The 16,301-nt window shown below is 39.6% G+C and overlaps 1 protein-coding gene across 3 annotated transcripts in view; it reads left to right on the top strand.

Moving 5' to 3' along the window:
* The window catches only part of HCN1 (hyperpolarization activated cyclic nucleotide gated potassium channel 1), a 315,989-nt gene extending 311,108 nt beyond the window's left edge, over positions 1 to 4,881 (top strand). For 2 of the 3 annotated variants that reach the window (XM_073343906.1, XM_073343905.1), the window contains one exon: positions 1,328 to 4,881. In XM_073343906.1, the coding sequence (XP_073200007.1) occupies positions 1,328 to 2,136 (809 nt within the window). In that variant the 3' untranslated portion in view covers positions 2,137 to 4,881. The remainder of the gene's footprint in view (positions 1 to 1,327) is intronic. The other variant, XM_073343907.1, reaches the window with a different exon arrangement.
* Positions 4,882 to 16,301: the final 11,420 nt, after the last annotated feature.

Here is a 16,301-nt window from a genome sequence, read left to right as displayed (position 1 = left end):
TTGGCATTAGAGTTTAAACACTTCACCAAAGTGGTTTAGTTTTAGCAGTTTCTTCAAGTTGCGATTGTAGGGAGCTTGAAGTATGTTAGTCATAGGGGCACAAGAAGGTGTACACAGCTTAAAATATTTACTATGAAAAACAGGCAAAGAATTCAATATTTATAACAGACCTTTGCTAACATTTATTTAGCAAATACATTTAAAAATATTTGTGCAAACATTTTGCAGACATAAAAAAGGAGATTAGCTTTTGAGAATGTGGTGCACTGAGTTAGTAAATCAAGATGCTGCAAGCTCTTTCGTTCTGGGATCATATCTTTGATTATGTCCTTGCACAGAACTATGCATGTGGTCAGTGCTTAACAAATAATAAATATTATTAATGGTAGCATTTAATAGAGTTTCTATTAATAGGAAATCTTCAGATGACAAAAATAGTACAAATTCTCATATAAAAAATAAGATCAATTTAGTTGGAATTGTTATTCCTGTATGTCTGATTCAATTGATACACTGAGAAATACTGCCTGCCTGTACCTTCACAGATGGGCAAAACACTAGTCAAACCATAACTTGTGAGAGATCCCAGGTATTTAATTTACAGTGATTATTACACAACCAGGTACCACATAAGCAATGAGTCATATTAGGTCACAGATATTTAGAGATTACTTCTCTGAGTCTGGTAGTCACTAGTTACAAATGTCTAATAATTAGTTCCAAGAAATGTGCTAAATAGCAGATATATTTATAACTTATGTAACAGTTTAGTATTCAGGAAATTAGGACAGCTTGATAAAGAGAGAGATTAATTTTTTACACTTAGTCTAGTCGCTTTTCCCACCCCCTGTTGTTCAGTAAATTGTCATGGTTACGTGTTGAAAATAATTTTAATAATAATGGTGCATTATAAGTAAAGAGGTACCATGCTGATGCAGAAAGTTCACATCTCTCTCAGTGTACGGTGTTGTTAAGGCAGGCAGTTTAGCTACAGAGCATGTGGGGTGTGTAGCAGAGTCAGCTGGTCTGGGTTGTGTGTGCAGTATGAGAGCTACTGCAGAAGTACCCCAAGAGTGGTTCAGCACTGCTCCACAGCTAGGAAAGAAGAATTCTTTCATCCCTCACCCCCTAGGAAGATCATTACAGCACTACTACGTAGGCTGTCTGACACCCAGAACTTGAGCTGTACTGCATGACTGACAATGGACTTTGTGTTTTATCACGGTCTTAATACACCTTGCATGCACTCACACTGTGAGTGTGAGAATCTGTTACTGGGCACCAGACCTGCTAACCCATCTGCTCTTGTACCTCTTTCTTTCTAAAGGAAAGAAGAATTCGCTTCTCCTGCAGAAGTTCCAGAAAGATCTCAATACTGGAGTTTTCAACAATCAGGAGAATGAGATCTTGAAGCAGATAGTAAAACATGACAGAGAGATGGTGCAGGCTATTGTCCCAGTTAGTCTACAGCAAATGCCAGCACTGAATTCTAGCTCTTCAACCACGGCATCATCATCGCGAATCAGGACACAGTCTCCTCCTGTGTATACTGTGACCAGCCTATCTCATGGAAACTTGCATTCTCCAACACCAAGCACGCAGGTGCCCCAGCAAGCTGTCGTTCTCTCTCCTTGCTCTTATACTACTGCAGTCTGTAGTCCGCCAGTTCAGAGCCCTCTGGCAGGTCGAACTTTTCAGTATGCATCCCCAACTTCTTCACAGTTGTCACTGATGCAGCAGCAGCAGACACCTAGTTCATCACAGAAAAATGAAGTTCACAAGAGTACACAAGCCCTTCACAACACTAACCTGACAAGAGAGGTGAGGCCTCTCTCTGCCTCACAGCCTTCTTTGCCCCATGAGATTTCCACTTTCGTTTCTAGACCTCATCCAACAGTGGGAGAGTCTCTCGCCTCAATTCCACAACCTGTCTCTAGTATCCAAGGTCCAGGTATGCAGGTTGGGAGCAGAGGCACTGTCCCTCAGAGAGTTGCTCTCTTCCGTCAGATGTCTTCAGGAGCAATTCCTCCTAACCGAGGGGCCCCGCCGCCAACAGCTGTTCTACAAAGGGATTCTTCCACAGTCTTAAACACAGACCAAGAAGGAGACAAACCGCGATTTGCTTCAAACTTATGATCCTTGTTAACTGTGAAAAGCAGAGACATTGTAATGAACTGAAAACATCCCAGAAACTATTTTAGCCTATTTCCTGATAGACCCTGGCAGCCTACTATGAAACAAAATATTTTAGACAGCTCTGCCCTTCATAACGAATACAACGTATAGATCCAAAAAGGCATTTAAAAGACTTGGTTAGAATTTGTCTTTTTTCATTAAAGGAGCCTAGATTTTGTTGTAATATTATTTGTTTTTAATGTGTGTTACTTTAAAATTAATCTAGCATATTTCTCTACTTCTGAAGAGATGTCCTATTTCAATGGCGGGGGGAAAGGGAGGGGGGACAAAAATAACCCAATGATAATACACTTTATATGTTAAATGACCGTATTATTTATTCCAGGAAATAAACTTAAAAAAAACACCCCTCAAACTAGCTAGGAAATAGCACCTATTGAATAATAACTTTTAACTTTCATTAATTGCATTTCTGTATAAAAATTGTAAATCATTTATCATGGAAAATCAATCATAATCTCCCATTTTATTGGTCCAAATTTCATTTTAGTGCTTTCCATTGACAATTAGATTGAAGAAGAAATATACTCCAGCCGTATGCAGTAGAAGAACTAGCATTACCATTGCTCTGGATAATTGTAATCTCAAAACATGTAAATCATTCTGTGATTTCAGAAAACTGGGTGGACTTCTATCTTCATATTGCAGAAGACTTTGATGAAAACTATAAATATTGTCATTGTAAAAAACTTTTTAGACCCAAACAAAAATAGCTGCTGTGTGGTGTATCATTGCAAGGTCTTTGTTTAGAAATTTAGTTTCAGCTCTTCACTTCATAACTTTACAGTTTTAAAATTTATTAAATTTAAGAGCAACACAACTGTTAAATTGTAATGCAATGGCAATATTACTTTTACATGCACTGTTTTTATGCAAAATTGTACGCTTGATCCTGCAAAGTGCTTGTACTTCACCAATGCCATCACTTTTCTTCCTTTCCCTAAACAGCATCTGAAAATAGTCCATGCATGCTTTTGTAAAAAAACAAAAAACCACAAAAATATAGGTTCGGTCAGCCCTTGTAGGAAAAGGCTTACAGTAACTTTTTGGCTTTAGAAAATGATAAGCATTCATTAATTGTGTCTACCTTAAAATTTCCTATAATGCTGACTCTGAATCTCTGTTTTAAGGCTAGAAGTGAGGTTTTTCATTTAAAGGATTATTCGTAAACCACAGCTTAATTTAGACTTTCAGGTGCTTTCTGTGTCTTCACTGTAGTTTTGTAGTTGACTGTGGTGTTAATTTAAAAGAAATAAATAGAATATAGCATCAAGTCTGTCTGGGATTGCACGATTTGGTCTGTGTATATCGTAATTAAATGGATAGTATATCCTATGGCATGTAGTGTCAAACATAGCCCATAGATATGAAGTTTATTTTTTTAAAGTCTTTAAAAATAGAAGGGAAAGGGTGACAGAAAGCAGGGTTAAAGCATACTGTTTTGTGAACATTTTCTTTCGTTTGCTCAGATCTTCACATTATCTTGTGATTCGACAGCATCTCCACAAAAGAAGTTCTTTAATAATCATTTGTGCCTGACGTGTCACAGTAAAATAGAAATTGAAACGGAATATGTCATAATTCAACTATTATTGATAAAACAGCATTATGAACTATAATACAAAACATATATCATATTTCTTAAGAAAAAGCAAGCCAACCATGTGAAAGGAATGAATTCAGAGGAGGAGTTTTTGCCATTAATGCTGGCCTTAATGATCAGAGGTAGAATTAAATAACATCACAAACTACGTATTGCAGTACATTCAGATATACATGAGAGCCAAGTAAATGGTCTAAGGCTAACAGAGCTTGAACCCATGCTGCCTGTTACGCCTTTTTACTTAACTGGGTACATCAAGCTGAAAAAAAATAAAACTTTTTACAATTTTTGCCAACTCCCACTCACCAGTACAAATCAATGTAATTATCCCATTAACATGCTGCTGACATTATTAATTGGAGTGGTCAGGAATAGTGTACAAGGAAGCAATTGTTAAAAATGTTTGAAGCATTATGGATACGCTGCAAGACCATTTATTTATCAGTACAATGTCCCTTATTTTATTTTAATACTTATAATGAATTAGATCCAATTTATTAAGATCATATTCTGATCCTTGACACTATTTAAGGTTTACATTTAATAGGTATAATGGGGTTAGTAGTGAAATATTTTTATATATATATATATAATTTTATTTTAAGCACTATGAAGAAACATTAATTCATGTGGTCTTTCAGTGAAACCATAAAAAAATCTTTTTAATGACTTTGTAATCGAGTGGACAAAATCTAGGATTTGTATGTTAATTCAATAAAAATGGTACAGGGTATACAATTATATACATTATATATATATATGTATGAATGTATATATACTTAGGTTAAGAAACAAATGACTCACATTCCTGTAATATAAATGTTCATTGCTAGTTCCAGAATTGACCTATTTTCTCTGTACATAAATAAGCCCATATGTATGGAATCTCACATCTGTACAGGATGAAGTGTATTAATGAAAAGGTTGGATCTTACTGCTGCTGGGAAGACAATAGTTTAACTGATTCTTTCAATGACTGTATGATCAGGGACGAGTTAGATTTTTTTCTTTTGTCTTTGCTCAAAGCCATAAATATATATAAAAAGATTATTAATAAATTGAACAAAATATATAAAAATGAATATTTGATCTGATCTGATATGTTTATAACCAAGCATGTCTTGTTTTATCATAAAGTGCAGATTGTCTGCCATTTTTCCTTTTCATAACTTCCAAATTAATATACAGCTGATATTAGAAAAACATGAGTGATTATAGAGAAAAGGTGGGTGAGGTAATATCTTTTATTGGACCAACTTCTGCTCATAAAAGAGACCAGCTTTATAGCTTACACAGAGCAAAAGCTTGTCACTTTCACTGATAGAAGTTGGTCTAATAAAAGATATTACCTCACCCACCTTGTTTCTCTTTTATCCTGGGACCAACACGGCTACAACAACCCTGCAAACAATGAGTAATTATGGACACACAATAACTTTAGAAAGGAGGAGGACTCAGAATATTATGAGAACATTTCCCAGTATGCAATATCTTCTGTGCAGGATAAAGGAAAATTGTATTCCAAAATATTCTAATTTTTGCTAAAGCTCTTAAACTAATAAGCTAGTGCCATTAAAATGTCCCACTTTTTCAAATACAAATATTTGAAACTGAAGTTTATTTTTAATGCAGTTTTGACTGTGCCTGGGTCCAATCCAAAAGAGTTTTGGATATTCTGTCATATTTTTCAACGTTATAACATTATCTCACTATATTTTGCTAATCCCATGTGATATACATCCAAACTTTTATGCAGTTTGATACCTATTTCAAGCACTCCTTTTCTTTTTGCGAATACAGACTAACACGGCTGTTACTCTGAAACCTATTTCAAGCAAGCATATTTTTAATTAAAACTTTCTGAAGTGGCAGGAAACCAAAGGCTTGATTCTGCATCAGTCAAGTCAGTGGGAGTTTTTTCCAATAATTTGAATAGGAGCAAGATACTAAATAATACTTAATAATACTACCCCAATAAACTGCAGGTTTCTGTAATAATACTTAAGAAGAATGAATGGTTGTATTTATAAACGATGCCTTAATGTGCATCATGATTCGATATCTCCCGACACAGATACATTCTTCATTCATATTTAAATGATTTTGTATCTCATATTACTAAGGTCAAATCCTGACTTAAGTCATTGCAAAACTCCCATTGATTTCAGTGGAGTCAGGATTTCACCTAAATTTTTTTAACAATGGGCCAAATTCTGTCTGGATATATCCCTTGCTCAGAACCACTGAACACGTATAGGGATGCAACACAGGGCCTCACATGGGTCCGCTGCCTCGAGTCTTATTATGAATTATTTTTTCATATAATGTGTGTTCTGGAGGATTTTACAAGATTCTGGAGAAACACTTAAAGAAGCACTGAAATTCCATTAATCTGCTCATGTATGGAAAAAGTGTCCCTAATTTTAGGATTTAGGGCCTGATTTTGCCACTGCTGAGCTACACCTTATACTCAGAAAGGACAGACTAACACGGCTACCACTCTAAAACCTGTCACCTTATACTCATTCAACCTGATTAAGGGTGGATTGGAAGCAAAACTGAACCATAGTACATTTTATTTTAATCAGTAGAGTTTATCATTCATTGATTTGCATCTGATAGGACTACACTAATGCTCATGTTGTTGGTGTGTATTCACATTAGTTTACTCCCCAAATTCAATATGTCTACCCGTGTGAGTATCTGCTCAACACTGTGGAGGTTGCTTGGTATAGCCTATATTTAGCCTAAAATGTCCCTGCTCGTTCTGAAGTATTTTTCCCCACATTTTCTTTTTAAATTTTTAGAACCAGTTTCACTATAATTTGCCAACAATGTTCAACCAGAAAACAAGATTCAGATGTTTTGATCTTGAAACAAACCACTATCTCAACTGCACTGGGAATATGTGGTCATTTCAGCAACTTTCCCTTCTCTCAAGCTTTGTAATTGCTTCCCCCCTCCCCCGGTTACATTCCTTTAATTTTTAGATAGTCACACAAATAAGAGAGTTTCAATATAGAAACAGAAAACCATTTCTGTCATAAATTATGCACCTATGCCATAAGCATTGCCTCATAAACCCCAGCAGATGTTATAACTAAAGCTGATTGAGCTCTTTGTTGTGCACAATTTATCCTTTGGGTTTTGGTTTACAAATTGTCCAAGAGCAGATCATGTGCCTTTGGTAAGTTACAAACCTATCTGAGCCTGTGGGTTTTCACAAACAATCAATACCAAGTGCTCCTTTGCATATTTAATATTCTGAATCTGTGTGCTGAGGTCTGGTGATGTGGTTTCTGGGCCATTATTAGATGACCTTTACAAACAGGAGTAGTGCCTGACAAAATCATTGCAGCATTGAAACTCTCAGAAAAAGGGTGGGTAGCACTGCAGAGTGCAACAAGGTAGCAGTAGGATAATTGGATAATTGTCCTTTTTTTTTTCATAAAAAAGAAAAAAATATTTGGCTACATACATGAACAACCAGGAATAAAAATATATGGATTCCTTCCTTACTGAGGGAGGAAGAAAGAGACGTAAGAGATTTATTGACTTTAACAGACTTTGCATTCAATTCCTTCTTCTTCACACATACACCATGGTCTAGATGGTCCTTAGGAGGGGGATAAAGAAGAGGAAATGCTAAAGGATACCATCTAGGAGTTTTCTCCAAATCATTCTGTATGCAGAAAGGGAAGAGGCACACCAGCACTCATCCACTGAAAGAGCCACAGATCCATCCTCAAAGCCTGCAATCCCAGCAGAGAATCTGTGTCCCTGCATTGGCTCTGGGCACCCCAGAGCACCACTTCCATCCCTTACAGCACAGCTCTTGATTGTGGCTGTGCATGGACCCATCTTAAAGGGGGGTTTGTTTCTGATGAGGGAGAGGGGATGCTGAAATGCTAATACAGCCACCGGTGCCAGTGTCCATGGGGCTGGTGAGGAGCTCACTTCCAGATATGAGGAGTGCTGTCAAGTACTCATGTCCCTCTTCTATTTAATGTTTTAGTTCCAACTCTCAGGGATACCTCACGCACTGGAGGGGACGGGAGAAATGCTGTTAAATGTTCCATCATTTCCTATATAGACATATACAGCAATATTGTCTATAGCTAACGAAGTACAGTTACTACACTTACTGATTTCTAGATTTCTGACCTCTATTGATGTAGCTGGGTGAGTATGTGAAAAATGTCCATTAACCATGTCCATCATATTCATTTTGATCGTGTTCACCATCCACCACACATGTATTTTTCAGTTCAAACAATGTCCTTCAACATCCTCCATTTTGTCTTTTAACAGCTTAGAGTGACAGGAATTATTGCTCAAGTTGTGGCCCACATCTCAAGAGCCTTGTCAAACATCTTGGGCTGAAACACAAGCATTTATCTTCCCCACACACAAAATAGATTCAGCCACCACGGAAGGTACCAAGTTGAGTCTGAGTGATGTTATCCACAAAATAATGGGACTGAACTGCTCATCAGGACTTCACAGAGGTTGTGATGATGCTTCCTGAACAGCTATAGCATAGGATCCCCCACTGGTGCTGTAGTCATCTTCTCTCCTACTTCTTTATTTGCAGGTCGTCTGAATCACGTTGGCCTTTGAGAGTGAAACCAGGGAGCTACTGTATGGTGGAGCACAACACATCATGATAACACCCACTGAACCAGCAACCATTGATTTGTTAGCAAGGAAGTATTTTTCCTCAGAGTCCTTGGCACCCTACAATGCAAACAGGTTATTTGCTTTGATAGGTGAAGTATGCTCCAGCCACAAGGCAGAGGAGCAGCAGGTTGAGTCCAAGCAATAGGCAGGTAATGGTCAGGGCATAATCTCCACCACATTATCTCAACATCTCTCTGAACACTTTCCAATTTATCAACATTATTGAACTGTGGACATCAGAACTAGACAGAGTATTCCAGTACTGGTCATATCAGTGCCAAATACACAGAAAATATAACCTCTATATTCCTACTCAAGATTCCCCTTTTCATACATCCTGGAATCACATTATCCCTTTTGGACACACCATCACACTGTGAGCTCTTGTTCAACTGATTACCCCGAATCCTTTTCAGAGTTGTGGCTTCCCAGGATAGAGTCCTCCATCCTGTCAGCATGGCCTATGTTCTTTGTTCCTACAAGTATAACTTTATATTTAGCTGTATTAAGTAGGGCTGCCACCTGTTGGGTTTTCACCCAGACAGTCCAGGTTTCAACTTGTGTGTCTGGGTGCAATTTGACAGCCTTGAGGTCTGTTTTTTTTTAATCTGGGGGTAGAAGGGAAGAGGCAGAGCAGGGGTGGGGCTTTGGGGGAAGAGGTGGAAAAGGGGTCAGGGCCTGGGGGAAGAGGAGGAGCAGAAGGACCCAGATATTCTCTACTCTTTTTTCTCTTTCACCAGCCAATTTGGTCCACAGAATCCCTATTTCTGGGATGATGCATGAGCCAGAAAGAACACAGCAAATTTTTCTTTTCCTAGGGTGTGTGTTCAGGTCTGGCAATTAGGAAAAAATATTTGTTCGCTTTTACCCTGAACAAATTTGACTGGGAATCACTGGGCCCCACAAAGTCTCACAATGTCACTTGTCAGAATGGACCTCCGCTGTAAAGAATACTTTCTGGGAACAATGTGGTTGTCTAGTTGCATCTCTGACTGAGCTGAATCTGTGTTTATAACAGCATATTAGTCCTTGCACAGCACTGCATTATGTTTTCGTGGCACTAGGTGTGATTTTTCATTTTGTATATCATTTTCAACCCATTGCAGTCACATTACCTTATTCTGCAGTCATGGAAAAATAAAATGCTTAAATGATTTGAGAGAGGGGAGTTTATCTGAGAATCTAAACGTTTTTATCTACAATTTTTATCTGAAAGGCTGGATGTTAAGTTTGTGCTTAAAATACTGTGACTAGGAAATTTGTCCTTTGAAACTTCTATATGTATGCACTAGGCAGGTCTGATGTAGAAAGATTTTTCTACCTACTGTTAGACTCAGACACCCATCATCTTAATATTAATTTTCCTTTCACTGTTTTCTGCATCATCTACTTAATCAACTAGTTCCTTTTCTCTTGCCCCCAATTGCTTCATTTTAATGTAACAACCCCCCCCCCACATTGCATTGGCTTGGTTATTAAATTCCCGTTCATTAGTAGCTAATCATTTGCCCATATTATTTAAAACTGACCTAAAATATGTAATGATGGTTTGCAGGGCCTACCTAATTAATTGAAGTTGGCCTAAAGAAGTTTCCACCAAATCTCTACCTCTGCCTTTGCTACCAGTTCTGCTGTTGTCTGCCTCTGCTTAGTCTTATTTACAGTGTCAGTACTCAGGTTTCAGAGTAGCAGCCGTTTTAGTCTGTATCCGCAAAAGGAAAAGGAGTACTTGTGGCACCTAACAAATTTATTTGATCATAAGCTTTCGTGAGCTACAGCTCACTTCATCGGATGCATTCAGTGGAAAATACAGTGGGGAGAGTTATATACCCAGAGAACATGAAACAATGGGTGTTACCACTCTCCTTACAGTGTATATGATCAGGTAAGGTGAGCTATTACCAGCAGGAGAGCGGGGGGATAAAATCTTTTGTAGTGATAATCAAACAGAGAGGTCTTAATAGGCTCTCCTACCCGAGGAGTGAGCAACCAAACCCTAATGTGCTGGCTATGCAACACAAGATACAAGAGATGTTGTTTAATTAGGGTGTGACTTTATTACTCATCTGGGAAATACCTGGCAACAAGTGTACAGTGCAGCTTCATATTTTCCTTAATTGTTTCCACCTATTTAGGATGGTCTGCTGTCACCCCTTCCCTTCACACTTAGTCCCAGCCTATTGCTTGGACTCAACTGCTGTCCCCCGCAATGAGGGGAAAAGGGGTGTCTCCCTGCTGTACCAGGCATTTGGAGCCCAATCCCTCTTCCTCAGCTTCCTTAGGGAATGCCCTTCCCCTAAGTTCACTTCCTCTCCAGCTTATCTGGGAACTGGACCCCCTATGGAATGAGTATCTGACCTAGACACCTGCCACAAGGAGGCACCAGCAATTAACTTGGCTGCTTCCCCAGCCCCTATTAGGCGGGTTCTCAGATCGTTAACAGTTCCCTCACTGACATTTGTGAAAAATACATCTGTTCCCTGGTCAGTTAGGTATTCCACATCGTCCCTCAACAATTGTGGGGCCCAATATGATATTTTCTGATGGATAATTACCAGTCCTTCCTGGTTTCATATTAATTTAGCTACCGCTCTGTTCAAGCACCTTCTGTCTTGTCAACTCAGGGATGCTTGTCACTTCCCTCCACACTCTGCTGCAGCATTTTAAACCAATTCATAAGCATCCTGAGAAAAGATAATGAAGCCTACCCCAAATCTCTCTTTGCACTGATGATCAAGCCAATCCCCTTACAAAATCCCAAATCATTTTCACGCAGTGAATGGTAATCATCTCCCCCTGCTGCTCGCTGCCTCCCAACGCAGGTAAGACATTCATCAGCTGGCCCTAAAGTATGCCCCTCCTTTCATGCCAATTCAAGATAGCCTTGCTACTGAGGCCCAGTTGTGAACCTCCAATACCTGGGCCCACAGATCTATATGCCTGACCCATTTGTCCACTTCTGAAATTGGATAGATAGTAAAATTAGCCATTCACACTGACTAGGAGCCTCACATATGTCCTGTACACATTTTAATGCCAGCATCTAATTGGCTGTATCCCCTAAGCCCAGTTAGTCAGCAGCTGTCACTGCCCCAATCCTGAATGAGCGGGATCCAAATTCACAAGCAAGACACCCTCCTATTGTAAGTTCCTTTTTAAAATCGCTACATTTTGGTATTTTGTGATGGGGCTCCTGTCACCATGAAAAAAAAAAGGCCCAGCCCAACTCAGCTGGCCTCATTACTATATAATTCCTTAATGCCAGAACAGGCCAAAGTCCTGCCTAACCACAACTCTTGTAGCACTATGGATATGCCTTGCCCTCCCTACTCTGTTTTTACCCTGATCCATAAGTAAAGATGACCAATAGTCCACCCCATTGTAAGTCCCTAAACTGCTACCTGAAGTATCCCTTGCCTACCCAATGACCAGTTCTCTGACTCTAAATGCTCCAGTAAATGCCCCCAGGAAGGTGGCTTTGAACAGGGCAACCACCTGGTTGCATTAAGATGTTTGGGGAAGAATGTGCACCAGGTCCCAAAGACACTAAACAGTGAAGGAAGTCAGGAATCTTCCCTAGGGCCTTAGGTTTGAGACCATGCCTCTATCAACCTCTTAACTAAAAATCTGCCACAAGAATCTGCGTATTTTTTTCGCCTACTAAACTCTCCATCTGCCTTTGCTACTGATTCTGCTCCCTCTGCCTTACCTCAACGACCGTGTCACTATTGTGATGCTAAAACACAGAGATCCTAATAGCCTCTGTTGGCCAAGGAGGAAACAAGCCAATTTTAATCTCCAACTCAGAAAAAATGATGCTTTAAAAGCCATTGCTGCCAAATTCACTGCTGTTGGTTTTTGGAACATGGAGGTCTTGGTCTTGATGTGGTAAGCTAATGATAATCAGTGTTAATGCCCAAAAGTGGCGGGCTGATGTGATATATATGAATACTTCCAGGGCCTTCTAAACCATAAATGTGAGTAGCTTATCTCAGCCATAAAACACAATTCCCCTGAGAGATGCCCATTTGCAAATCTTACTTGAGCTAATCTATGAACTGAAGTTGTTGTTCATTGTTGGTCCCCTGAAAAACCATCCATCTGATTTCTTCTGGCTTTTTGCTGAAGCTACAATCTATAGCTTTCCAATAGATGGCTGGGTAAAGTCCTGTTACTACCAGATCTTGTGTTCTGAATATTTGTTATATTTCTATCCCCTGTTTACCACACACACAATGTGACTCTCTGCCCCCACTCTGTTGCTCCACTTCCCCCTTTCCCCCATACTTCTTGGCTTCAAGTTTTTTAGAACAATCAAATACTACTGTGAGGGCATCAATATAACCTAGATAGAGAGGGGCAAGGAGGGCTATTCTTGGAGCATAACAATCCTCTCTTCTCTTTCCTGATGACAGAGTGAGTTATGGGATCATAGGCCATAAAAAACCAGTTGCCACATGCAAAACTCAGTTGAGGAAAACGTAGTCGAACAGTCATTCCATTGCATTGCCCCTCTCCATTCCAATTCAACCTCTGCAAATCTGAGATTGATTTTCTGAAGTCCATAAGGTTTACACAAAGTATTTATTTGAAAGCAAGAATCACTGACTGTCAGACTGATTACTTCTCTTTGGAAAATAGTTGTGCAAATGAGTGAAGGGCAGAGGAGTAATAAATACATAGGCATGGTTTAAGAACCTAAATACATTATTGTTAGGATACAGTTACAAAGGGAGGACCATTTTAGAGAAGACAGGGGGAATTAGAAGATGGGATTTTATTCTCTATCAAATTACCTTTAGCATTTGAAAGACTATGTCTCTTTTATTAATATTTGTTAGTGATAGTGCAAGCAAGAGCTTGCTTTGCTAAGATTTTCCTGCAGGAAATATACAAATAATATATTCAGAAATATATTCATATAATAGGACAACATGTAAGTAAGGCTCAGGAAAAAGCTTAGGTGCTCATGATCTCGTGGTTGTTCATATCAGTTTTCGCAAAAAGAAAAGGAGTACTTGTGGCACCTTAAAGACTAACCAATTTATTTATTATTAAGGTGCCACAAGTACTCCTTTTCATTTTGCGAATACAGACTAACACGGCTGTTACTCTGAAACCTGTCATATCAGTTTTATACCACTGCCCTCCCTTGTCAATTCTTTGCCTCCGCCATGCTGTGAAGCTACCTACCAAGCACATGGAGGCCCAGGAATCATCAGCAGAATAAAACTCAGATGTGACCACTAGCAACAGCATCACAGACTATCTTCCCCCCCTTCTGCATCTTTTACAATTTCCAGTATAAGAGACATTGTACAATGGTTTCGAGAAGGTGGAGAGGAAAAGTAGTTTTTCCACAAGCAAATACATAGCTACTTAGAAATTTTTAAACAGTGTCTTGAGTGTGTTTGTTTCTTTAATTTCTATTAATTTAATTTCCAGGTCTATACCCCTTGGGGTAATCTATATATGGCAGAATGCAGGTAAAATAGAGCCAAAGACATACAATTCTCCCCCAAGGAGTTCAGTCACAAATTTAATTAACGCATTATTTTTTTAACGAGCATCATTAGCATGGAAGCATGTCCTCGAGAATGGTGGCTGAAGCATGAAGGGGCATATGAATGTTTAGCATATCTGGGATGTAACTACCTTGCAATGCCAGCTACAAAAGTGCCATCCGAATGCCTGTTCTCATTTTCTGGTAACATAGTAAATAAGAAGCAGCACTAGCTCCCATATATGTAAAGAAACTTGTTTGTCTGAGCAATTGGCTGAACAAGAAGTCGGACTGAGTGGACTTGTGGGCTCTATTGTTTTGGTTTTGAGTGCAGTTATGTATAAAAAAAAATCTACATTTGTAAATTGCACTTTCATGATAAAGAGACTGCACTACAGTACTTGTGTGAGGGGAATTGAAAATATTTTTTCTTGAAATCACTAGCTAAACAGTAGGGTTTTGCTAGTAAAAAGAATATTGCAGAGTTAAAATAGAAAAATATACTTATTAAATGGTGCACATCTATAAAATAAGAGTTGTCAGTTTCAAATATTTCCTTGAAATATCTTACAAACAGGCAATTTTTTTAAAATTATAACAGTTCATCTTTTGTGATCACCATATTCTAGGAAACTAGGGTTACTATTTTCATCCAAGATGGGCTGTGCCTTCAAAAGCAGTGTTGTTTGGCCATAAGAGCCTGATCTAAAGCCCAATGAAATCATTGGAAAGGTTCCCATTAATGTCAGTGGGCATTGGATCAAGCCCTGAATTAGGAATGCACAAAAGCCCAGGTGAATTCCTGAGCTGCCCTAAATCAGGCAAATCTGAAACCCATTCAAACATTGTGCATTCAAAACTAAAAAACAGGAGTGAAAACTTCCGACATTCACATTCCATGGGAAGGAGATGGTTTGGCAGCATCAGTGCTCAGCTGGAGAGGGGAGAATGATGATATTCCCTGCCCTTCACTACATCTCAGAAAGTGATGGGATGCTGCAACATCTTTTATTCTTCCTTTTATGAACTCCCTCCAACCCCTGTTTTCAACATACAATAGTGAGAAGTGGGTACCTGACATGACCATCTATTCACTCTCTTCTTAACTATAGCACTGGCCAGTCTGCCTGTTCAGGATCCAGGGCCTGCTGCAGAGCTAGTCTCCAGGCAGCCTCATCAGCACAGCTGTCCTGCAGTACCTGCCCGATTAGCCACACAACCTGATTGGCTGCTGAAGCCAGCACGCTGGCTCTTGAACCAGCCACAGCAGCAGCTTGCTGGCTTCTCAATGCTTAGGCCTCTCACTGTGCTGGCTCTTGCATTACCTTGTTCCTGCTACTCCTGCCCTGCCTCTGTCCTGTCCCCACCTTGAGCCACTGTTTGTTCAATTTCCTGACCTCTGGTTTTGACCTCTGGCTCCTGACTATGGACTTGGACTTGACCCCCTGGCTCTGGTATCCAGTTCCTGACCTCCTGTTCTGACCCCTGGCTGTGGCGACTGACTGTGACTCTGACCACTAGGTCTGATGACCACTCTGGCCACTAGGATAGACCACCCTCACCTTGGTCAGCTTGCACTCCCACTGTCAGTATCAGCATTTTTCTAAAAGCACCATGAAAGGGAAGAAAATAATTACAATGCTGGCCTTCCTTTCACGGGCCTTGGAGAGGAGGAGGGGAAAAAACAATTTATCTTGCTAGTCTCTTCCTCTCCTGGTCTCTTTGAGAAGTGTGTAAGCTCTATCTCTTCCTGGATGCAAGAGGTGAAGATGTTGGTGCTCTATAGCCTTGTTTTTTCAAAGGGCTCCTGGCTCTTGCCTTTCTTATCGCTGACATCCTCTGCCTCCCACCGTTCCTTCCATAATCTTTGTTGGGTAGCAGTTGTTCTCCTTCCCAATCTTCTATCCTCCAGGGTAACTCTAAGAAGGACTAGTTCAAAGGCTAGACTCCCCCCACCATACACGCACTCCTTACTTACAGTGAGCAGCAGCACTTCAATCTATGAGTATTGATGCAAAATGTGAGTGTGAATGGCAAATCTGGCTCACAGGGAAGATTATTCGGGGAATAGGCAGCCTTCACACTTCGCCTTCTGTCAGGTGAAGGACTGGAGAGAGTCTCCGGCCACTCCCCTGATACTATCCTTTTAAATTATCATGGCCAGAGATCCTTTAATAACTCAGGCATAATGGGTAGAATTGTTAACTTTCCTATTGCAGAATATTTATTGTCAATGATGTGCAACCAACCTAGCTTGACTTTCAGATCGCAGGGTGAGAATCCAGGGCTTGCAGTTGAGGGGAAAATCCCACCAGTGTA

Source organism: Lepidochelys kempii, chromosome 5, assembly GCF_965140265.1.
Source record: "Lepidochelys kempii isolate rLepKem1 chromosome 5, rLepKem1.hap2, whole genome shotgun sequence".
Lineage (NCBI taxonomy): Eukaryota > Metazoa > Chordata > Testudines > Cheloniidae > Lepidochelys > Lepidochelys kempii.
This window is presented reverse-complemented; position numbering and strand designations above follow the sequence as displayed.